Source organism: Prionailurus viverrinus, chromosome C1 (genome assembly GCF_022837055.1).
Source record: "Prionailurus viverrinus isolate Anna chromosome C1, UM_Priviv_1.0, whole genome shotgun sequence".
In the NCBI taxonomy this organism is placed as follows: Eukaryota; Metazoa; Chordata; class Mammalia; order Carnivora; family Felidae; genus Prionailurus; species Prionailurus viverrinus.
The window spans coordinates 13145945-13169437 of NC_062568.1; the positions used below are offsets into that span (position 1 = coordinate 13145945).

Sequence of the window (23493 nt, forward strand, 5' to 3'; positions counted from 1 at the left end):
AAGATGCTTGGGAGCTACCTCATAATGTTTGTAAAGCGCTTGGAGTGGGGCCTGGAACTAAGTTAAGTGTTCTGTAAGCATCTGTTAAATAAAGTAAAAACAAATATTGGAACACTATGCTGATTAAGATTTTGAAATATACCCACTCCTGTGGGGCACCACAGGGCAAGTGAGAGGAGCCAGTGACTTGGGCACAGACTCCTGAGATTGAACATTACGTTCAATCAAAACGCGTCATCTCAAAAGATCCAAAGTCAAGGCAAACGGGGCAAACCCCGGAAGTGTGTCAGCCTCCCCGGCCCCTTACCCCACCTGGGGTCTGGGCACACGGTCCCAGACCTCGTATATACTCCTTCAGGTCAGCTAAGTAGCGAGAGCTTCTGCAGGGACAAGAGACAGTATCTGTATGACCTTGGACCGTGTTTTGTCTGTAAATCGAGGAAAATCCTAACACAAAGCTCCTAGGCTATGAGAATTAAAAGAGGTATGGAAAGTGCTTAGCACGTATCTAACATGTAATAAGTGCTCACAAATGTTAGCTTTTATTGTTGTCAGGATTACTATCCTGTTGATATGCCCAGTAGAGGAGCGAAGGCCAGACCCCCAGAGAAATAGGCTGTTTCAGCAAAGCTGGCTTCATAGCTGGCTGGTGAGTGTGTCCAAGCCTGGGCTGTGGATGGGTCAAGGTCTTTGCCGCTGTACAGCCTGCCTGTGGCTCCTTGGTGTCCTGAGGATTTGCATTCCCGCTCCCTGGAAAGTCTCTTTAGAAAAATCCCAATCTGGTCGAGACCAATGCAGGGTGGGGTATGAGGTACATTTTTCATGTGGGAAGAGAGCTGAGGGGTCAATACCCCTGGGAGCCCCAGCTGCTGCCTGTCTAAAGAACCAGGAGGGAGCAGAGGTGGGGATGAGCTGCGTAGGGGAGGGATGATCAGCCAGAGTGGATATCAGGAGAGCCAGCATGACCCCTCCTTTCCCACTATACCCCAGTGTTCCCTAGGAGGGGTCCCACACCGAGGCGCCAACAATGCAAAGTAAATATAGTTTCATCAGTGGCCACCTCCAGGCCAAGTGAGGGTACTGGGGAGAGGGGAGAGGGAGGGGGGCCAGGAGGAGAGGTGAAAGGTGACCCCAGCTCAGCTCTGCCAGCCCCACCTCCATTCCCGCAGAGGCCAGCCCTAGTTGGTAAAGTGGACGGGGGACAGCCTTCTTCCTGCAGGGAGGGGGCAGAGGATGAGGTAAGGGGACACTGCCTCGGCAGAAAATCAGCTGCACAAGCAAAATGCAGCTGGGAGAGAAGCCCCAGTGGGAAGGAATCAGCTGTCCCTGGGCCTTGATGCTGGCTTATCTCTCTTTCCCTGCCTCTTCCACCCCTGCCCCCACCGGCTGGCCTCCTTCCCTCCCCTTTGCTCACTATAGGCCCTGCTGCCTTAAGAAAGACACCCCAGCTCCCCTGGCCAAAGATGGACACAGTCACCCTGCGTCCAGCGGAGGCACGGCTGGAACGGTGCTGAGGAGTTTTATCAGGAAACTGGGGAAGATAGGAGCGGTGACTGATAAAGGTCCCACACACAGCCGGGCTTGGTGGGCCTGCTCTTTTCTGCGTGCTGGTCTGGAAAAGCTGCCCTCTCCCCAAAAGCCTTTGCCTGTGATCCTTGAAGAACGAGCCCTTTTCTGGTGGGGAACTGGGGTGACCCCAGGTGGAGAATACCTCTCTCCCTGCAGCCCCAGGATACTTGGGCAGAGAAACAGCCCAGGGCATATGCCAAGTTCCCCACCCCTAAGCAAAGAGCCCTGAAGACTGCTTTTCCCCACACAAGTGCCTTCTGTGGGGGCAGGGAGGACAGGAAGGGGCAGCAAGGGTGTTCAGGGCTCTGGAGGAGTAAAGAATTGGGGGCACAGTCCAGATTGTGGGCCGCTGGGCTGGGAGAGAAAGAATGTCTTTGTACGTGCACACATTTGGAGGGGGAGGCTAGCCAAAGAGAGGCATAAGTACAGTGTCCCAAAGCCACCTCTGGGTTCTGGCTACAGAGGACCGTGCAGTCCAACTCTCGGCTAGCATGGCTAAACCTGTTTCCTCACCCATAAAATAGGGATGATGATAAAAACAGTTCCTAAACAACGTGGGAAGGTTAGATGAGGCAGCGCTTGGACATCTACTAGGACATCTACTAGGACATCTACTAGGACATTACTAGGACATCTACTAGGACATTACTAGGACACTCAGCATTACTAGTCAACAGGATCAGTTAATGCTATTATTATTGTTGTTTTCCTGACTCTGGGTCCCTTCCACTACTGCCCAGCGTCCTCAAGGTGGGCTCCACCCAGCTATGACCGCTCCTGAGGCAGGGAGGGGTTTACTCACCCAGCAGGCCTCTATTACCTGATTCACTGCGCACATACTGGTGACCCAAATCCTCCTGGGCACTGGCAGAGAGGTTTGGCTGTGATAACCCCTTGTCCTTTCGCAGCCGAGAGAAGCCCCAGCGAAGCCGCCTCCGGCTTTCCCCAGGAGCTGTGAAGACCCAGGCCCATAAGCCCTGGCCCAACCAGTGCCAGAAAGCTCCCACCTCCCTGAGGCCCTCAGCCCAGGGAAGTAGAGAACTTCTAGCCCCCACCGCAGCTTGCTCCCAAACCAGCCTCAGCCCCCTGTCCAGGACCTCCAGCTCCTCCTCCCAGAGCTTCCCTCCAGCCCTCCCACCCTCTTCCAGGCTCTGCACCTGTCATCGCAGCTCCACCACACCCCCCCACCCGCACGTGTTCACACATTTACCGGCCACTCTGCCCCTGTCCCTCACCCGAGGAGCCGGACGTAGCGCTGGCCTCGGAGCCCAGGGACTCTGCGGAAGGCGTGCTGGCGCCGGCCTGGGCCGCCAGCTGGTTGTGTGCGAGGCCGAGGCGCCGCAGACTCTCGCCCTCCGACGTGGCCCTGCGCAGCCGTCCAAACAGCGGCGTGCTGCGACCCGATGCGCCCCCTGAGTCCTCGCTGCTGCCGCTGCGCTGCAACCGGCTGGACAGCCGCTCGAGCGTGGAGCTGAGCCTCCTGCGCACGGCCAGCACCGGGGAGCCCCGCGCCGAGCTGCCGCCCTCCGAGCTCTCCCCGTCCCCACCGCGGGCCTCCCAGGCTGGGTGGCGCTGCGCGGGCGGGGTCCGCCGCAGACGCTGGGACAGCGACAGCGAGAGGCGGCGGACGAGGCCCGGCTCCCCGACCGCCCTGAGGTCTTGCACGGAGCGGGAACGCTCCGGCCGTCGCACCAGCTCCAGCGGCGTTCCTGCCGGGCTGGGCCGGTACATGCCGTCCTCCTCCTGGGCCCCGCGAAAGGGGCCGCGTTCCTCTGAGCGCGAGCGGCTCAGCAATCGCAGCCCCCGCGACAGGGGCGACTCACGGCTGCGCTTGAACTTGGCCTCGAATACAGCCTCTGACTCTAGGTTCTCGATGCTGCTACTGAGACTGCTACCTGGCCTGCGGGGCACTGTGGGCACCCGGGCTTTCTCGGCTAGCACTGGGGGCGCCCCGGCTGAAGGCACGCGCTTCTCGGAGGCTCCCGGAGGTGGGGAGGCCACCCGGGCAAACACAGCAGGGTGGGGTCTGGGCTCTGATGGAGATGCCCCAGGGCTCTGCAGGGGGCCCGTCGTGTGACCTGACAGCTGGAGCGACTGCATGATCTGGGCATAAGGTGTGAGGGGGGCCACTGGGGTTTGCGGAGTCACAGAGGGCTGTGTGGGCTTGGGGGCTGGGACCGGCTCCAGGGTGGACTCTGGGGCCTTCTCTTGGGCAGGCTGGGGTGCCAAGGGCTGCGGGGCATCACTGGGTGTGGTGGTAGGAGGTTTCAAAGACTTAGGGACACTGGATTTGGGGGCGCTGGGCCTCGCAGGGCTGGGTGGTTGGGCCTCACTGAGGGCAGACAAGGAGGGAGACTCCTGTAGCCTGCGGGCCCCAAGCCTGGCCACGGGGATCTCGAGGGGCGCCCCAGCACGGCGGTGCCTGCCCCGGGGCTCCGCCTCTCCCTGTGAGAAGCTGCTGCTCTTCTGCAGGCCCCGGGTCTCAGGTGGGGGCTGGTGTCGAGGGGCTGCCTCGCTGGAGGCAGCCCGTGCCAGCCGGGGATCCCGGGCACGGTCCCCCAGGCTCTCTAGCAGGGGGCCCCTGAGGCCACTGACCTTGCCATCCTCAGGGCCTCCCCGCAACAGCCGCTGGCGCAGGGCCTGCAGCCTCTGGGCATACTCACCCTCACCCAGGCCTCCCCGGGTCAGGCGGGTGGCGCCCGGGCTGGGGCTTCGGCGCTGCGGCAGCTCCACAGAGGCTGCCTTGTGCAGGCCCCGGCCCGGCTCCCTCGGCCCGGCCCGGGGCAGGGCACTCTCAGCAGAGGTGCCCCTCCGGAGCTCTCTCCGCTGGGGGCTGGACCCAGCTTGGGGCTCCTGGCCTGGGGAGGGGAGGGCCTGAGGGCTGGGGGCCTCCTGGTCCTGAGAGGGGGCCCTTCCCTCCTCCTGCCAGTCCATGGGGGTGGCCGTGCCAGCCTCTGGGGCGCCCAGGGCCTCATCCTCAGTGGGAATGTCGGTGAGGGACACCCGGGAACCCGAGAACTCAGGCTGCAGTGGCCGGGGCACTGAGGGCAGCTCCTCCAGCTCTTCCTCCTCAGAGTCAGAGGAAGATGAGAGTCCCCCACTGGGGGGTGGTCTTCTGGGTATGGCTACCCACACCCGCTCTGGGGGTGCCCGCAGCAGCTCAGGGATGGGGCGCAGCACCAGGTGGCACTTGTAGCTGATCTGGGAGCGCTGGAGACAAGGTACTAGAGTCAGACCTGAGAGGGACCCCTGAGGCCAGACTGACCCACTCAAGCCCACCTCAGCCCCAGGGGAGAAGACCCCAGGCAGGTGGAGGGTTGGGGAATAGGAGTGAAACTGGGGTTTGAGAGAATAAAAAGTGGATGAAGACAGACGAGTGGGGAGCGAGGGCACGTGATAGAAAAAAGGCAGGGTTCAAGAGAAAAACTGCGGAGCGAAAAGGTGGAAGGCACAGAGGCAGGGCCCAGGCAAACTCACCTGCCACCTCCGCCTGGAGAGGAACAGCTTTAAGTGATCCGTGCTCACCTCTGCGCCCTTGGCCTGTGTCTGCAAACCCAGGAAAGAGGGCCTGAGGAAAAGTCCTCTGTCAACCTAGACCCTCAAGGTTTGGCAACGGAGAGACAAAGTCCACAGGAGGGGACAGTGGACTGGGCAGCATTGAGTCTGGGTTCCTAGGGGTCCCTTCCCCTTGGATCTGTCACGACTCCCACAGCCAAGGTGCCTACGAATGACAAAATCCCTGAACCTAAGTGGAAGGGCAGAAAGTCAGTGGCTCTTCGTGTGGGTTTGGGGCTTACGCCAGGGCTCTTACACCGTCTTGGCACATTGGCTGCCCTCAGGAGCCTGCACTTGGGCCCCTGGCCTGGGCTCCACTCCCCAGCTCACCACCTGTCTCACGCAGAGCCGGCGTCCCAGACATCTGGAGCTTTGGTGGGCCAGACGGAGACAGATATTTCCCTCAGTCTCCCACCCAGGTGTCTGAAAAGAGCTCATTTATGATCTGAGAGACAAGGCTCATAATCCAAGGACGGATACCAGAATGACCTCAACCTTCAGTTGACCCAGCATAACACTCAATGGATGGTTTATTCAGTCACTCTTTCTGGGTCATATGCTGAACTCCACCCCTCTGCCCTGTGGTGCTGGGGTTTGAAGATGAATGAGTGAGAGTTCTGGCCACACAGAGCTCAAAACCAAGAGACCGGTCTAGCCGGGCCACCCACCAACCGCAGTGCGGGACAGAGGCAGACACACAGGAGTGAGGAGGACCAGGGCTGGTCTTGAGAGCCAGGGAAAACCCTGATGACTTTGCTTATTAGCAAAACAGGAGTAATAATGTCTTTCCATGCAGAGCTATTGTGAGGCTAACCGACCATATGGTTATAAATTGCCTCTCGCAGACTATACTGCACACAGTAGGCACTCAATAAATGGAGCTGTTAATAATGTCCTCTCCCCCCACCTCTTCTACCACAACTTTGCAAGAGACTCACTTTGAACCAAGGGTGTTCTAGGGTCTCCTCTGCGGTAGGCCTCCTGTAAAGGAATGAAGGTTAAGAAGGGCTCCATCACTCATTCAGAGAGCCAGTCAACACATGGGCAAACAGGGCCTGTAAGGAGTTGAGAGACTGAACATCTAAGGGCAGAGGCTGGGTCAGGAGTGGGGGGCGGCATGAGGGGACTCTGAGGGGTGGGGGGCTCCTCAGGACCCTGTACTCACAGCCGGTCCCGCACCAGCACTTTGATGAGGAAGCCCCGGGCCTCCCTGCTCAGGCTCAGAAATGTGGTCTCCTCGAAGGCCACGTTGTAGTTTCGAATGTTCATCAATGTCGTCCGATCGTTTTCCCCAACAAATGGGGAGATTCCCGTCAGACTGCAGAGGCAGAGAGGGCCAGCATGAGAGGTGGGCGGGGCCCTGGGCCGAGGCAGAGACTATGAGGGATGCCAGTGGGGACATGGGGCTGGGGACAGGTGGAGGCCCTGGGGCTCTGGGGAAGGCAGAGGCAGGGTGAATCCGAACAGAGGGCAGTCTTTCAGACTCTTGCCTGTCCTGCCGCCACCCCACACTGCCAAATAGGTGAGGAGGCAGTACTGCTTTGAGACCTGAGCACCCAGCTGGGCCCTGCACCCATGCTTTAGAGGACCTGTTTTGTCCCTCCTCCAGCCACGGCCTGTTCCTGAGGTGAAGAGTCTGTGCCCAGGGGATATACCGCCCTGAGCCTGAGCCTCTTTCTTCTAGTGCCTGTTCTGAACACTCAGGGCCTTATAATACCCTGCCTAGATGGCACTGAGCCTGCACGGGCCTCTCTCTGTCCAGCCTCCCAAGCATGCTGCTAGCATGACCGCCCTTCACGGAGGAGCGTGGTGGCAGACAGAGCTTAGACTCGCAGCCCGAGGCATCCACATTCATGCACGTGAGGCCCCTGACAGTGCAGGGGTGAGAAAGAGAAGGGGTGGGCTGCAGGCCCTAAACTGCTCTCCTGCCCCAGGCTCTGCAAATGTTAGGGGTGGGCCTGCTAGGAGACCATTGGAAACTGGGTGTAGAGGGGTCCTTACCAGAGGAAGGCAACAACGCCCACAGGCCTGTGGGGAAAAGAGAGTAATCGAGGGGTAAGTGGACAGCCCGCCTCCCACCAGCAGTGAGCGGTTTTCTGCTACCGCTAATCTAGTGAGGAGTGTCCTCACTGGGACAAATGGGCACAGGGATGCCTCCTTCCAGGAGGCCTCTCAACTCAGAGGTCTCAAGGTCCCTGGAGGAGTCAAGGGTCATGGCAGGGCCAGCCCAGGAAGCACAGAGGAGTCTGGGAGCCAAAGAGCTGGCCTCCCTCACTGCGGGGAGGCAAGATGGCCACAGAGGGGGAAGTCCCCGCACCTAGGGGAGATCAGGAGCCAAGGATGGACAGGGAGGGCTAAGGCCTTGAGTGACTGGGTCAACTCTGACTGATGAGGGGCAGGTAGAAACATGGTCAATAGACCTACTGTCAGAGGAGGAATCTGGGCTTAGTGAGGTTCCTCTCTGCCAGCGAGCAAGGCCCCAGCACGGCACTGAGGGAAGAGGCCCTGGCCCACCCGTGGCCCAGTATGCCAGCATTACCAGATGTCAGTGACTCCAGACACGGGGGTCTGATTGACAATCTCAGGTGCCACGAACTCAGGTGTGCCGTATTGGCAGTACTGGGGCTCTCCCGGAGTCAGCTCCTGGGCATTCCCAAAGTCACAGATCCTCACCTGCTCCTCACCCTCTGCGCCATCCCACACCATCAGATTCTCAGGCTGCAGAACACAAGGGAAGGCATGGGAGCTGAGTGAAGAGGGGGGGATGCCCCACTGCCTGCCTCCCACGGGGGCTGCCTGCTCCCCACCCCCGCCTGCACCTCACCTTGACATCCAAGTGCAGCACATGGTTCTGGTGCAGGTAGCATATTCCCTCGAGCACTTGTTGCATGTAGGCCCGGATCTGTGGAAACAGGAGGCCCAAAGTCCGCGGGGGCAAGGGTGGGGTATTAGGTTGGCTCACCACCAGAGCTGTGGCAAGAGATCAGGCCATGCCTGAGAAGTGGCCGTCAGATGGCCGGCTGGTAGAGGTAGCTGAAACATAGGTTTGGGGTTTCTGAGATCTGGGGCCTCCAAGTACAACTGTATAGGTTGGGCACAGCACAAATATAGGAGGGAGCCATTTACATTATAATAAGTAGAACTGTGCAGTGTACAATTTGTACAGCCCTCCATGGCGGGACAGCAGTGAGACTAAATAGAGTCGAGGTGGGGTGCCTCCCGAGAGAAATATCTGAGGAATGTTTATGGGGGGAAGACTGGGAAACAACACAGGTAGGGGCCAGTGGGCCTACTGAGATTTACAGAGGACTGTGCAAGTCCCAGCGTGGGAAGTCTGGTCCTGCCTGCCTAACCGTCCTCTCCACCACCACCCCTGGCCTATTCATGGGCATGGACGGCATGCCCAGGACCCACCCCTCAATTCTCAGAGCTCAGGTGGGTAACCACGGGTGCCCAACCTGACCCCTACCACCCACTGCCCTCACCTCAGACTCACACACGGTGGGTTTCCTGGCCATTCGCTCCAGCAGCTCCTCTGTGCATCTATGTCCCAGATCAAGGAGAACAGTGACAGCAGGGCCAACTCCTGGGCCCTCCCCGGGCAGTGCCCTCTACCCCTAGAGCTCAAGTCAGATCCCGGCTCTGCACAGAGTTCTCCTTCCCCTTAAAACATATGTAATACCAGTTCTGTGTCTCCACCCTTTCCCTATCATCTGGGTGCATAGATGGGATCACCCTGCTTGAACTCTCACTTGCTGTGGGGTCTCAGGCAAGTCACCCAACCTCTCTGAGCCTAGGTTCCCTCGGGTGGAGAATGGGGATGACATCTTCACTCATACCCTTTCGTTGCCTATTTAAAAAGGCCAAGTTAGAGCAGAATTTTGTGGACCATGGATGGAATTTCTTGCCTCTTTTTGAGAATGACCTGTGACATTTAACAAATGGTCATTTTTCTGAGGTTTGGCCTCTTAAAGTGCAGACTGGAAGGCTGGTGTGAAGGATATGGTCACCCAGCTAATGGGAGAGACAAGCTGACCACCTTATCACAGTGTGCCTCTGTTTAAACAGAGCTCTCCTGGAAGGGCAAAATCTATTCTTCATGAAAACAACCTTTCAAATAAAACCAGTCCCGATGCTCATCTGAAATGGGGTCACTTCGAAAGTTTGGATATATTGTACTGTATTTCGTGTACACGCCTTTTGTTAGCCATGTGACCTTGGATGAGTTACTTAATCTCTCTATACTTCAGTATTATCATGACATAGGTATACACGAGGATTAAATAGGTTAATATTGGCAAAACTTAGGAGCACTGCCAGGCACCCACTAAATGCTATGTAAGTTTAAGCTAAAAGGGGTGCCTGGGTGGCTTGGATGGTTGAGAGTCTGACTTCAGCACAGGTCATGATCTCACAGTTCAAGAGTTCAAGCCCCGCATCAGGCTGTGTGCTGACAGCTCAGAGCCTGGAGCCTGCTTCAGATCCTGTGCCCCTCTCTCTCTCTGCCCCTCCCCCGCTCATCCTCTGTCTCTGTCTCTGTCTCTCTCTCAAGAATAAACGTTAAAAAAAAATTTAAAAAGACAGGGGTGGGGGAGCTAAAAAGTGCTGCTTTTTGCAGAAGTCTCCAGACTCTACTCTGTAAAGTTCTGACAAGATGTCTTCAGAACTCCCAATCATCGGTGGGAACATTTCCTAATAGGTGGTCAGCACCTCCTAAAGGTCAGTGGGACCACTTTGTAAAGTATAAAACATGTTGCTAATTGGCCACATGTCCCCTACCCGCCCAGCCTATCCCAGGATACAGCTCGGTGACAATGACCAGTCCCCGACGCCTCTCAAAGGCCTCATGGAAGTAGAGGACGCAGTCGTGCTGGAGCCGGGCCAGCAGCCGGGCTTCCCGCCATGCTGATGCCTTTGGCTTGGCCTGGCTGGGGATGAACTTGGCTGCAAACTCCAGGCCGGAGCTTCGCTCCACCACGCGCCGCAGGTAGGAGAAGGCACCCCTGGGGGACGACACAGGGAGGTGAGGGGCTCCGTCATCGTCATCGTGGTGGCCCTGGTTCTCCAAGGCCTCCTAGCCTCAGACCCAGGCGCCCTTGGCTCCCAGGCTCGGCACCCTCTCCCGGCCCCACACCTGCCGATCTCTTGATGGATGTCATAGAAGTCGCTGAGTCTCCTTCCTCGCTGTTCCTCGGCCTCCCTGGCCCCCTCTACTTCCATGGCTGTCTGGGCTGGGGAAGAGATGCCTGGTGTTAGGTGGGGGAAGGCAAGAGAGTAACGAGGGCAGAGACCGGGACAGGCAAGGCAGATGAAGGAGGACCAGGAATGTTGGGGGCCCGACGTGGGGTGCCGGCGCCGGAAGATAGTGGTGGTTTAAGAGGGAAGGGCCTGGTGAGTGGTTCCTGGCTGGGGGCTCACGTGGCATTCCCGAGAATAAGCATTCTGCCTTTCTCCCTTCGCACTCCAGCCCACCTGAACGCACAGCCAACTCCGCTTTGCAGGAGACTTCGCCAGCCAGGTTCCGTGCAGTGCAGGTATAGACGCCTCCATCCTGGGTCCCTGTGCTGAGCACCACCAGGGAGCACTCGCTCTCTTCATACACGAAGCTCACATGGCTACTCTCGGTCAGCAGCACCTCGTCCTGCAGAGTTGGCCGTCACCTCCAGCCCAGGCCTGGCTTTACCTCTACCTGGGACCCACCTTTATCTCCATGACTGAGACCCAGTCTCAGCCCTACCTCAAGGGCCAGGAACACTCCTACCCCACGGCTCGATATTATCGCTGCCCCAGGGGCCTTGCTCCCTTCAGCACCCGAAACTGGCTCCACTTTATTTCCCAGTAATAGCCCTGTACCACCCAGTTAGTCCCCTGGTTCCTGAAACACCCACGATTGTCACACGGCACCCTGGGTCCCATTTTCTTCTCCTAGCCACACCTCTGGCAGAACCTTTGTTCCTCTCTGTCCAGGCTCCCCTCCTCCCAAGGTTGCCAAGACCCCTCCTGTCCAGAAATCCCTCCTCCCTTACCCTCAGGCTCCCAGCCAGCCCCAGGCTAGGACTCCCTGAGGCCTTTGTCACCCTCTGACCTTGTACCACATGATGTCTGGCAGTGGTTTCCCCTCAACCACTACAGCAAAGCGTGCGGTTTCCCCAGCCCCGACCTCCACGTCCTCCATGATGGACTCAAATCGAGGGGCCTCTGAAATACACAGGGGTGGGGTGAGGAAGGGAAGGTGACAACACTGAGGTCACGAGGGCGTGCCTTTTCAGTCCCTCTCCAAGCCCTCCCTCCCTCAGCGACAGGCTCAGGCAGAACACCAGAAGCCCCTACACCCCAGCACCCCACCCACCGGGGTCTCAAACTCGGCCCCTGGGAACACCAGAGTTCCTTGCCTGTAAATCCATATGTGATGTTCTCCAAATCCCAGAAAACCTAAGCCAGAGGGTGCAGCCTTGCTTTGCTGGACCCTCAGTGTTCATTTGCCAGCTCTGAAACTAGGAGATTTTGACACACAAAAGAAATCTGGATTTCCTGCCTCTCTTGAAAAAATCAGGATTAGCCATGCTGAGTGAGCCTCTTCCCTCACTGCATTAATGGGCTGGCGCAGAGTGGCTCGATGCTGCCCCCTGTGGGTGACCGCCCTTCTGCACAGCCCTACCTCGGGCTTTACTGTCCTGGGCCCCCGGAAGGCAGCTCAGGCTGTGACCCTGAACTAAATTTGCGGATGGCATTGCCCGTATCTTGACGTTTTCTCTCTGAATCTTGTTTAAATGTTTAAAGGGGCCTTTTGCCATCTGGGAGATGACAAGATGAACAAACAGATACCAATCCTCAGCTTTGCTCTCCCACATGTGACAGTGATTTCATTCTCTACGCATATCATGCGGTCATGTTATTTCCTGGCAGCGTGGCTTCTAATTCTCGGAATGGAATTAAATACCTATTCTAGCGTGCTTCACAGAGGAACCTGTGACTTCCCAGTGCCCCACCTCCTGAGCATGTTTAAGGTCTCAGCTTTAAGAGGAGTGGGAGTGAGCAGGCCCTGAGGGAAGAACAGGGGCCCAGGGCAGGGACCACCACCCATCACAGGCACCCAGTCTGACTTTGGAGAGATAAAAGGGGGGCACCCTGGGAGTGAAGAAGACCCTACTGTGGGGCAGATATGGAGGAAGGAGGCAATTCCACTTGCCCTGCCTGGGGGCTGGGGGGTGGTGGGCACAGTGGGAGGGGCATGAAGATCCAAGCCCCAGGCCTGTTCTAGTCCCGGCTAACTGGAACACAGTGTCTCTCTCTCTCTCTCAGTCACTGTCCCAGCCTGGCTGGGCTGCAGGGCTCTCAGTGGCCAGGGCTTCCCAAACCCTAAGGCTCTTCCTCTATCTGGGAAGAAAAATGAGTCCTATAGACGGTACGTTCAAGGACCAAAGTGGCAGCTGAGTAGGAAGTGTGGGGGGGTGGGTGCGGGTGGAGAAGCTGGGCAAGGGAGGAAACACACAAAAGGGAGACAGGGACCCAGCCACCGATCACAGTGCCCACCCCCCATCCATATCAGGGCCAGCAGGGCTCCCTCACCTCTTCCTCACACACCCTACGGCCACTTCTCTTCCATGCTCAAGATCCCTTCCCACCCCTCAGGGAATCTGGTTTCTCGTCCAGAGGTGGTGGGGGGTTACTCCATGAAGGTCAAAGGACTGGAAGGTTTCAAGTGAACTTGAACAATTTTTTAAAAGCACCAGCAAATGTACATTTACCCAGATATGATTGCCTGTGCTAACTAAAATGTCACTTTCTTTGCCTTTGGTTGGAATTGTATCTACTCAGCAGGTAACACTGTTTAGCTCATGCTGATCTGAAGTTCTGAGTGGCGGGTACATATGCCTAGAGTTAATTAACAAACCGGAAAACAAGACAATTACTACTTAACGCATGCCACCGGTTGAGAGCCTACATCTTTAAAGGAGAAATTATAAAAAGGGTCCTCACTGCAAAGGCTGGCAGGGTCTGTCAAATAGACCAGTGCAAAAGGGCAGCCAGGGTCCCCAGAGCTGAGAGTCGGCTAATCAAATGTGCTCGCTTGGGCTTTTTTCTTTTTGAAATTAAACTTGGTCCCCTTACACTTGTTATAGTTGAGGTGCTATTTCCTGTTGTGTTTAACACAGGAGCCAGGAGTTGGCCCTGGCGTTGGGCATCCAGGCTTGAATCCCAGCTCCTGTCCTTATCAACTTGTGTGACCTTGGGCCTGTTACTTAGCATACTCTCCAAGCCTCAGTTTTCCCATCTGTCAAATAAGGATAATAACCAGTCCCATATCACAGGGCTAACGTAAATATTCCATGAGGTGATACACGGAAGGTATTTGGCACTGAGCCTGGCACATACTAGGTGCTCAATAAATATCTTATTCGTACTATCACTGTTATTTCTGCTAGTATTGGTATTATTACAGCCATTAGATGGCCAGGCCTGACAGGAGGGTGTATGCACCTGGGGGCATAAGGCAAGGACCATGGGCCTGACAGGGAGGAGAGGGAAGGAAGCGTCCTGTCACCCACCTGCCAGCTCCAGGGTGACTGAGCAGGCCTGTGTGCCGTGGCGGTTGCGGGCAGTGCAGGTGAGGGGCCCCACGTCTCGGCGGCTCACCCGGCAGATGCGAAGACAGTACTGGTCATCATCCGGCTGGCTCAGCTCGTACACACCTGCCCGTGCCTCTAGAAGAGCCCCTCGGCAGCTAAGAGACACGACAGGGAGGTCACCCAGCATCCGGGCACAGGGTGGGGGTCAGGCCAGGACGGCCAGAGCTGGACGGCCACATGTGGGGAATGAGGCATGCAAGGCAGGGCCCCACCTTCTCCAGACGACCTGGGCCTCCACGTGGTTGAAGGTGACCGTGACACTGGTGGGCTGTCCCTCCACCACATACACGATGTCCGGCTTGTCCAACACAGCAGGCGCCTCCTCGAGTGGTGGGCCTGGACGGAGAAGAGCACGAGCTGGTGCTGGGCTTAATACCAGGTCCTTAGTGTCCTCTATGCTCTTAACCACCCGCCAACCACCATGGAGCTCCATGTTTACAGATGAGGAAGCTGAGGTTCAGAGAGGTTCAGCTATCTGTCTAGGGTGCATAGCCAGGAAGTAGCAGAGCGGGGACTTTGCCCCTAGCTTGTCTGACTCCAGAGCCTCAGCCTTGCCCACTGTGCATGCAGCTTTCAGGAGGAAAACGTGCTCGGACTGGTCAAGGTTGCCCCCAGCTGTGCTATTCCCACCACAGCTAGAATGTCTAGATCAGCCCTTGAGCCTCCACCACGAAGACCCAGTTCCCTGGCCCAGCAGCCCCAACCACCCCCACCCCCATAGAAGTACCCAGGCTCACCGTGCTCCAGCAGCTGCACAGGCTCAGAGGGGGGTGAGGGCTTGCTGCTGCTCTTGATGGTGGTGCTGAGGACCCGGAAGATGTGCTGGACCCCCTTACGCAGCCCCATGGCTGCCCACCCGGGCTCCCGCAGGCCCGTGGCCAGCACTGTCCACTGGTCTGAGCCCAGAACCTGGTGCTGCACGGTGTAGGTCAGGGCATCTGGGTCTAGTGGGGAAGTAGCTGCTAGAGGTGGGCATTGCTGGGACACCCCCTGTTCCCCCCCCCATTCAGCTGGCTCAGGACCCAGAAACTCATCATTAGTCTGCTCTAAGGACCTGCCTCAGTTTCTCCTGTTGCTTCTGCCTACCTCCCATCTGCTCTTTCCAACCTGGCCAGCCATGCTCAGGGCCCACCAGGTGCCAGGCATGGGGTCCAGTTGTAGGCATGGAGGGAGTTTAACTCATATCCCAATTTCTTGCTACAACCTGAGATGGAGAAACTGAGGTACAGAGCAGGGAGAAGTCATATGCACAAGGAAGGGGAGGGTATTCCTAGGATCATGACCCAAACACCCAGTCCCTCTGAGAAAGGGAACGTGGAGGCCCCTTTGTGGCCTCCCCTGATGCGGACCCAGGGCTTTATCCACCTTGGAGAGGAGACAGGCATAGCAGCTCCTGGCCATGTTCCGAGTCCCCTGCTCTGTCCTACCCTCCACTGGTACACCTCTCTGGGTCCTGCCTCCCCATCCTGGCTCCCTGGGTGCCCCTGCCTGGGTGTCCCTGCCCACATTCCATCCCCACCCCACAGCCCTGTGCAGCCTGACCCACCAATAGCCATGTCCAGACTCCTGGGGGGGTTCCATGTGAGCGTGATCATCTTCCCAGTCACAGCCACCACTTGCGGGGCGCCATCTGGGGGGCCTGGAACCACATCTGAAAGCCAGAGGTCAGAGGTCTGCTGGGTCTTTTAGGGTCCAATGGCTCCGCAGGATCACCAAGCCTCAGGACAGTGGGATGGAGACCAGAGGCACAGCCACAGGGCCAAGGGCAAGGCCAAGTGGCTCCACAGGGTATAAGGGGAAGGGAGGCCCCTCCCTCACCTAGGCCTCTGTGTAGGCAGAAGCCAGCTGACCAAGAAAGTGCCTGCCTTACCTGTGACATAGAGGTGGGCATAGCACGCAGCTTTGCCCAGCTTGTTGGCGATGACACTCTTGTAGACGCCGGCATGTTGAGGTCCCACAGCAGGGAACACCAAGCGGTGGACATCCCTGTCTGGGGGGTGGGCAGGGAGACAATGACACCGAGCCTGAGTGAGGAGGTTTGGAGGGCTGGACCCATGCCATCACAGGCCTGGCCCTTTACCCTCACCCGCTGAGGGAGCAGCGAGGAGGCAAGAGGGGGGCGGACAGCAAGAAGCACGTCCACCCTGCAGCAAACCCGAAGTCCAGGCTGCCAAGCCTACACCTGCAGCCCTAGCCCCTCTTGGCTGTCCCTCCAGTGACTTCTCATCTTTCTCCCATACTGATTCACCCTCTGTGAGTTCCTACCCCGCTAACTACCCTTCATTTCTGCACCTCTGGCGGTCACACCTGGGCATCAAAGTGCTGACAGGTTTCATTCCTAAGGCCCCTCCCTCAGTCCCCTCTTCATCCCGCATGGCCACTGCTGGTCCCGTCTGCAGCACGGCACCCAAAAAAGCCCTCCACTGGCACAGTCCACACTCTGCCAATGGCATTGCATGTTACCTCCCGACCTGGAAACCTTGACGGCACCTACCACACTCGACGTACCTACTAGCATCCAAAGCCCTCAGCCCAAACACCCACCCAGCCATGTCTCCCTCTCTTCCTCCAACCCTGACAAGCCATCAGGTCCCTGAACAAGCCCCAGGAGTTCCATCTCCAGGTTTTTGCTCACGAAATTCCTCCCTTCTGGAATACTCTTCCCTTACTTAAGGCCTTCTCCTTCAAGACACAGATCAAGTGAATGCCAGCCTGGGAAGCCTTCTCTGTACCCCCACCCCTGACTCCCTCCCCGGGGTGCCCAGCACCAGGCCCGCACTGCTGTGGGTAGTTCTTCCTCTTTACTTACATGTGTCGTGGCTCCTTAAAGACAGGGCTAACTTGTCCTGTCAGGCCCAGTACCCGACGCCTTACACATAGTAAGTGCCAAAGATGTTAGATTATAAATTATAATAAGCGTTGTCTGTTCTGTGCCCAGTCTATGCCAGCTACTTGACATGTACTTTTTTCCATAATCCTTTCAACAACCCTGCAAGATGATTCTCATTTTACCAATGAGATCAGAGACATTAATGGACTTGTCCAAGGTGACCCAGCTAATGAGTGATGGAACCATGGCTTGAAGTTGCTTCCCTCTGATTCTGATCCTCCTTTTCTACACTGTGATCCCTGAATGATGATAAGGAGGCCATCTCAGGCGGGGGTGTGAAGGGGAAGAGGCCTGCACTGTCCTCCTTCACATCAAGGCCATCCCCAAACACCCCTCCCCTCTCTTAGTGGTTATCGCCACGTGAAACACTCACCCATTCATTTATCTCTGCTGACACTATTTATAAAGGAAGAGAGACCAAGGGCTGCTGCTGACCCCAGATACAGACAGAGGCTGAGATGCCAGCTCAGATCCCAAGAGACACCCACCAGGGGCCTCAAGCAGAATGAGAGACAGGAAGCCTGTGGGCTGAACAGACAGCCTGAGGAGGGGGCTGTGAGGAGAAAGGTCACAGCCACAGTGGTGGCACTGGACAGTGGGGTAGGGGAGTGAGGCACAGGTGACAGGGGGCATCCTGGTTAGGAGGTGGGTGCCAGGGTCAGATGGTGTTTTTCTGCCTTTGGGCAAGTCCCTGTCCTTCTGTAAGCCTCAGTTTCCCTGCGTGCAAACCGGGATAATAGTACCTGCCTTATAGGCCCTTGATGATGTCAGGCCTTCAGCACTCAGGGCCTGGCACTCACAAAGTGCTCAAGAAAGATAAGTTCTGTCATGTCGCAGCGGTAAGAGGCACCCATCACGGTCGCAGCATGGGCTGTCTGATGGGGTTAGATAAATCTTTTCCCATGAGACTCAGATCCCTTCCAGGATGGAAATGAGATACCGCCGAGAGAAATATCTGAGGTGGAAGGGACACGGTCCCAGATACGTTCCTCTGTATTTCTCCCCTGGCTCCTTTTCTTTATTTGGTATTGTTAACAACCCTGGCCAACCATCCTTTCGGAGCCAGACGCTGCCCACACTGGCCTTTTCACTGAAATTTCTCCAGGAAGGTGTGAGCAACACTGCTTTATGAACAAGGATAATAATGGCAACGACAAAAACAATAGCAATAGTAATATTTTTAACATTTACTGACCACTGGCTATTTACCAGGCCCCACTCTGAGTGCTTTATATGTATTAACGTATTTAAAGCTCATAACAAGCTTTTATAGATAAGGAAACTGAGGCACAGAGAGGTTCCGTAACCTTGCCCACAGTCCTGCAGCTGGTCAGCAGCAAGTTGTAGGGCCTGTCCAGCAAGTGTTAAGGGGGCCACCCCAGGCGCAGAGCGGTGATCCAGCAGGTGGCGCCATGCAACTCAAGGAAGGAGGCCATGACCTCCTAGCGCCTGCGCACTCCCCTCCCCGGCAGCGTCCCATCCCTGGGCAGGCTAGAAAGGGAAGGCTCAAGGGCAGGGAGAAAGTGAAGGTACTGTGTGTGCAGAGGGTGCCAGAGGGGACACTCCCCAGGGTCCCTCCCTAGACACATACACTGTGTCATGCGCCGGTCATCACTGCTCTGGATGCGGTGGCCATTGTGGAACCAGCTGATGGTGGGGTAGGGCAGGCCAGTCACCTGGCACTCCAGCATGGCCTCCTTGGCCAGTCCCACCTCCAGGTCCTGCAGTGGCCGCAGGAAGTCGGGCATAGACAGCCGCTCCAGCTCGCCCTGCTCCGGCTCCTCGGGGATAGAGGGCATCTTCTCCAGCTTTGAGCTGTAAGAACAACATAGCTGCCCAGATGCCCAGAGCAGCCCCTCCCACCACGGGCTGAGGCCACACAGAGGCAGCCCTGGGAACCCCGGGCATGCCGCGGTACCTGGGGCCGGTGGCAGCCGTCCGAGGCTCCTCCACGTAGAGCTGGGCCGAGCACTGGGCCTGGCCGTGGGCGTTGGTAGCACTGACTGCGTACAGCCCCTCGTCCTCACTGCCCACATGAGCGATGTGCAGAGAGTGCAGACCTCCTTCCTGCCGCAGCCGCAAGTTCTCGCTCTCCTCCACCTGGTGGCCTGGGGGAGGGAGGGGTGGGCAAGCAGAGCAGGCTCAGTGGGGGCCCCCCAGCTGGCCCTCTGGCCCTCAGGAGGCGCCCAACATCTGCAGGGTGGAGGGCCATACCAAAATGAGTCCAGGTAACGGCAGGGGGCGGAGTGCCGCTGATCTTGCAGTCGAAGCGGGCCGCCCGGCCCTCCAGCACCTCCACGTCCTCCAGCAGCCGAGTGAACAGGGGCGCCAATGAGGGCCGCACCGTCAGCCGGGCACTGCAGGTCAGCTCATCTAGTGGTGGGGGGGAGGTCAGCACTGGGGCAGGGAAGGCCACGGAGTCCCAGGAACCCCAACCCACAGGTCCTGCCCTCATATGCCAGGCAGGAGAGGGGAGCTGGGCCAGGAGCTGGAGCCTGGGCAGAGCCCAGCAAGGTCCCCAGACACCAGAATGAGGTAGTAGGCAAGACCCAAAGACCTGGCCTTCTCAGGAGGGTGGAGGTTGGCGAGGGTGGGCGGCAGGCTGCCACGGTGGTTGGGGAAGCAGCAGGAGCCCCTCGTCACTGCCCCTGCCCACTCAGGACGAAGCTCCGCTCAGCTCCAGGAGAGGGGCCTGCAAGCCAAACCCCGATCCTCCTCCATGCCTTTCACCTCCCCTCGGAACTGTCCTCTGGGCCTGGGCTGTGCCTCCACTCCTCCCACCCATCCCAGACCCCGTGAAGCTAGCCCACAAGGAATCTTCCGGGGGAAAGAACAGCCCCTTATGCCAACCGGATCCTTTCCTGCTTTACAAAGACTTCCAGCGTCACCTAAGGGGCTCATTACCACAAGCTGGTGAGGCGTCATCTCTGCTCTTCCAATGAGGACAGAGACCAGGTCAGAGATGTCATTAATAATAATAATGGGTGACATTTATCAGGTGCCACCCTTTGCCAGCCTTGTGCTGTACTTTGTTCTTTACACGATATCTCATTAATCTGACCAATTCCCCTACAAGATAGCGAGTCTCGTGATCTCGTTTTACAGATAGTCTAAAGCTCAGAGAGATGTAGTAACTTGTCTGAAGTCACGTGGCAGTGCGTGGCAGGGCCAGAATTGGAACCCAAGTCCGGGTGGGTTCTGCTACACCTCAGCAGACTGGTTCTCTACGGGAACAGCAGCTGACACTGACACAGAAGGCCCTCTGTGCCAGGCGCTACTCCGCGTGTTGAGGCAGGTGTACCGCATGATCTTACTTTGCGCCCAGCTCCTACACTTCCGGTCCCCTCCCACCAGCTCTGGGGTGCCCATGGCAGCCCTCGGGTCTGAGCGGGCAGTTACCTTTGGCCGTGCTGAGCTTGCAGGTGTAGACACCACTGTCGTCCTCGTGCACAGACGTGAGCAGCAGCTTGCATTTCCGGCCATCGAAATGCATCTTGCATTTGAGCAGTGCGGGCTGCAGCAGGCGGCCTCGGCAGAGCCAGTCTACCTCCACGTCAGCAGGACCTGCCACCAGGCACTCAAACAGCGCCATCTCCCCGGCCCCCACGTCCACGTCCTGCAGGGGGGCCAGCACGGCCAAGGACCGGCTTTCAGGATGTGCTGGGGGGAAAGCGGCCACAGGGGGGCACGCGAGGAATAGAGACACACGGGGTGAGGGAGACACACACACACACACGCACACACACGCACACACAAAGAGACAGACAGATACAGAGAGAGAGATGCATTTTGTTCCTTTGGAGACAGGGAAAGCCCGCCCACCCGGCCAGGACAGCAAGGAACTCCAGGGCCTGCCTTCAGGATGGCAAGCTGGGCCAGGGAAGGTGGACTCAGGGGAAGCGGGAAGGAATCAAGGGCAGGGAAACTGAGAGGGCCACGTAGGGGCAGAGACGGCGGCGGAAAAAAAAAAAACACAGCACACCAGCTGGGTACAAACTGGACTTTATTTGAGCTAAGAAACAACTTTTTCCAAATACCTCCACACCCATTACAGCAGGCCCTCACTCTTCGGCCAAGCCTGGCTAACACCCTCATTTCCAGACAGAGCGTCCCAGGCCCTGACAGTGAAAAGGGGAGCCCCAAATGAGCCCTAAACCTGCCCAGAGCAGGACTTGGTCAGGCCTCCTCATCAGCATAGGGCCTGAGGCCTCTGGCTTTTAGTCTCTTGTGAAATAGAAAGTGTTGTGCCATTTGAAACCCACTTCTGGAATGGTCAGTGCACTGGCCCCCGCTTCATGAGCCTCTTGTCAACAGCCTCCTGCCCTCCTAGGCCCCTCCATCCTGCAGAGGCTATGCCCTGGCCTGTCCCACTCTGCCTCACCCCACACCAGCTCAGAGGCATCCTTCCCTGACTGTCACAGACACACAGACAGACAAACGGAGACACAGACAGGGCCTGTAGCAGCGGTAGCACATGCGCTCGCTGGGTGCTCCCCTGCAGGGAGAAGTTGGGGGGGGGGTGTCTTGATACCCCTCATGGCTGCCCCTTCCTGGCACTCAGTCCATGTGGGGGCTGCCCAGCCATATGTCCACTTGGGGAAGAAGGGTCCCTAGGGGCCCATGGGCTATCCCAGGATGCTGCATAAGGTGGAGAGGGGAGGGAATGGGAAGCTGGGACAGGGTCCAGGCCGGCGGGCCGGCAGGGTCTGTGGGCAGGAGGCAGTGAAACACAGCGAGGTCCGAGAGGTGCCTGAGACAGGGGCGCGGCTCGGAGGGTAGCGGGGGGAGCGCAGTCGGCCCCCTGAGCTCACTCGCCTGTGTACAGACAAAAACCTCAGTCAGCAAGCGGCAGGTTAGTGCAGCACACGCACGCACGCACGCACGCACAGGCACGCACACCACGCAGACCTGGCTAGGGCCCCTCTACGTGGAGACCTGCCTCTAAAACTGCCAGGGCACGCTGCCACTTTCAGTTCCCTCCAAGATCGGCCTTGGGATGGGGGGATTGGCAGCCAGCCAGAGGCCGGGCAGAGACCGCAGAGCTCTCTGGGGTTCCTGGGTGGGCAGAAGCTGTGGGCAACTAGGGAAAAGGCATCACGGGTACCCAAAGCCCAGGGGATGTCAGGAGGAATCCCAAAGAGAGAGAAGCACTGAGACATGGGTTAAGACAGAGAAGCAAGGCAGAGCCAGACCCTGGAGGGGAAGGAACAGGCCAGGGAATGGGAGCAGGGAGAGCTGAAGAATTCAGAGACCAAGGAGTGGCAGCTCCAAGAACAAGAGGCATAGGGCAGGTAACTGAGATAGGGAGGGCCCCACGAAGGTGACCGTGACTGTTAGGGTCTAAGCTCCAGCAGGGGCTGGTGGTATCCAGAAGCTCGCCTCTACCAGGAAGGGAGGGATGATGGCTGAGTGCAGAACTAAGGAAGGGTTCCCAGTCAAGAGCTGCCCACAGAGAAAGGTGAGTAGAAGGCAAGGTTGACAGCCAGCCCTCGGGAGGAACACCACCAGCCCCCCAAGGGCAGCCTGGCTAAGGCCTGCCTGCTATCCCCATTGCCTGAAAGGCCCCCTGCCCTCATGCCCCAACTCTGGGGGCCCAGGCCTCTCCACATTCCATGGCCCTGCTCACCCTCACAGCCCTGGGGTCCCTGGCAATGCTTCAAGCCCAAGTCACCCCAAGGGCCCCTCGGAACGGGTCCAGCTATCAGACTCACCCCACTGCAACCTCCAACCACAATAGCTTCTGCACAGCAATGGGATGGGTAGGAGGGCAAAGGGGCAGGGAGGGGGTTTGTGAGGGAGAGGCCTGGAAAGGGCAAGGTGACCAAAGCTTGGAAGAGTGTGTGGAGAGGACAGCTGGTGGCAGGAAGTAGGGTCTCTCTCTGGCTAATATCAGGGAGCAGGTGCGACTAAGCATAGGGAAGGCAGTACTGCATAGTAGACTAAGCACTGAACAACTTGCCAGGTGGCCTTGAACAAGTCACTTCCCCTCTCTGGGCCTCAGTTTACTCAACTGCAATATAAGCAACAAATTAACAGGATTTTAGAAGGCCCTTTCTGTTCTGGCGTCCTCTAACTGAGGTTGTGTGAAAGTTGGCATCTGAGCAGGGAAGAGGCTGGGGATGGGGGGGCCAGGGCCGGCGGGCAGGGTGGGTTTTATGGAGAGCGTGAGGCACTCACCTCTGACCTCCAGGCGGGCCTCACACTGCCGGGCTCCATACTCATTAACCGCTTTGCAAGTGTAGAAGCCAGCGTCGGCCCGCTCAGCCGCCAGGATCCGCAGCCGGCACAGCCCGCCCTCTGCCTCCTCCGCGAAGCGCCGCTGGTCTGGGCGCACCGGCTGCCGGTTTCTCAGCCTGTCAGAAGGACAGGAACTCAGTCTAGGGGCCCAGGTCCTGACTTGCCTGCACCAGGAAGTGGGGCTGCAGAGCCAAGCAGGCTCCTCCACCCCCCACCCCGTCTTTGGTCCACTTGTCAGATCTGTCTCACTGACCATGAGCACCCTTGGGTTAACAGGGCCAAGTTCTCACCCTGACTCTGAGATCCTCCCCCACCCCCAGGAACTTCCAGAACTCCTCTGCCCACCTGAATCTTAACCTTCCTTGGAACCTAACTACACTCTTCAGTTCTTGGTAGCTCTGAAATGTCTTCGTGTCTTATTTTTTTTATTATTTATAACCAACGGATAGCTTTCTCACTTCCCAAAAGGGCTAAGAAATAACTTACGATGTTAAAAAATCATAGGGGACCAGACAATCAATTACAGATGAAAACTAGAATCCAAATAATAAGAACCTAAGCGACCTGAGTAATCAAAGTTCTATGCACCCAGGAGGAAGCAGTGCAGCTGAG

General features: G+C 57.6%; 1 protein-coding gene across 10 annotated transcripts in view; it reads right to left on the minus strand.

The window, feature by feature from the left end:
- The window catches only part of SPEG (striated muscle enriched protein kinase), a 48930-nt gene that overhangs the window by 5463 nt on the left and 19974 nt on the right, over positions 1-23493 (minus strand). For 6 of the 10 annotated variants that reach the window (XM_047870390.1, XM_047870392.1, XM_047870391.1 and 3 more), the window contains 23 exons: positions 22822-22997; positions 20044-20304; positions 18859-19017; positions 18563-18752; positions 18236-18459; positions 15625-15744; positions 15301-15405; positions 14492-14698; positions 13967-14090; positions 13674-13849; positions 11210-11322; positions 10597-10765; positions 10259-10355; positions 9927-10127; positions 8610-8667; positions 7949-8026; positions 7664-7842; positions 7126-7152; positions 6290-6442; positions 6063-6105; positions 5047-5115; positions 2805-4779; positions 2390-2521 (listed from right to left, as the gene is read on the minus strand). In XM_047870390.1, coding sequence (XP_047726346.1) covers positions 2390-2521; positions 2805-4779; positions 5047-5115; positions 6063-6105; positions 6290-6442; positions 7126-7152; positions 7664-7842; positions 7949-8026; positions 8610-8667; positions 9927-10127; positions 10259-10355; positions 10597-10765; positions 11210-11322; positions 13674-13849; positions 13967-14090; positions 14492-14698; positions 15301-15405; positions 15625-15744; positions 18236-18459; positions 18563-18752; positions 18859-19017; positions 20044-20304; positions 22822-22997 — 5036 coding nt within the window. Of the gene's footprint in view, positions 1-2389; positions 2522-2804; positions 4780-5046; positions 5116-6062; positions 6106-6289; positions 6443-7125; positions 7153-7663; positions 7843-7948; positions 8027-8609; positions 8668-9926; positions 10128-10258; positions 10356-10596; positions 10766-11209; positions 11323-13673; positions 13850-13966; positions 14091-14491; positions 14699-15300; positions 15406-15624; positions 15745-18235; positions 18460-18562; positions 18753-18858; positions 19018-20043; positions 20305-20629; positions 21460-22603; positions 22655-22821; positions 22998-23493 lie in introns of those variants that run through there. The other 4 variants (XM_047870393.1, XR_007154715.1, XM_047870395.1 and 1 more) reach the window with 4 other exon arrangements.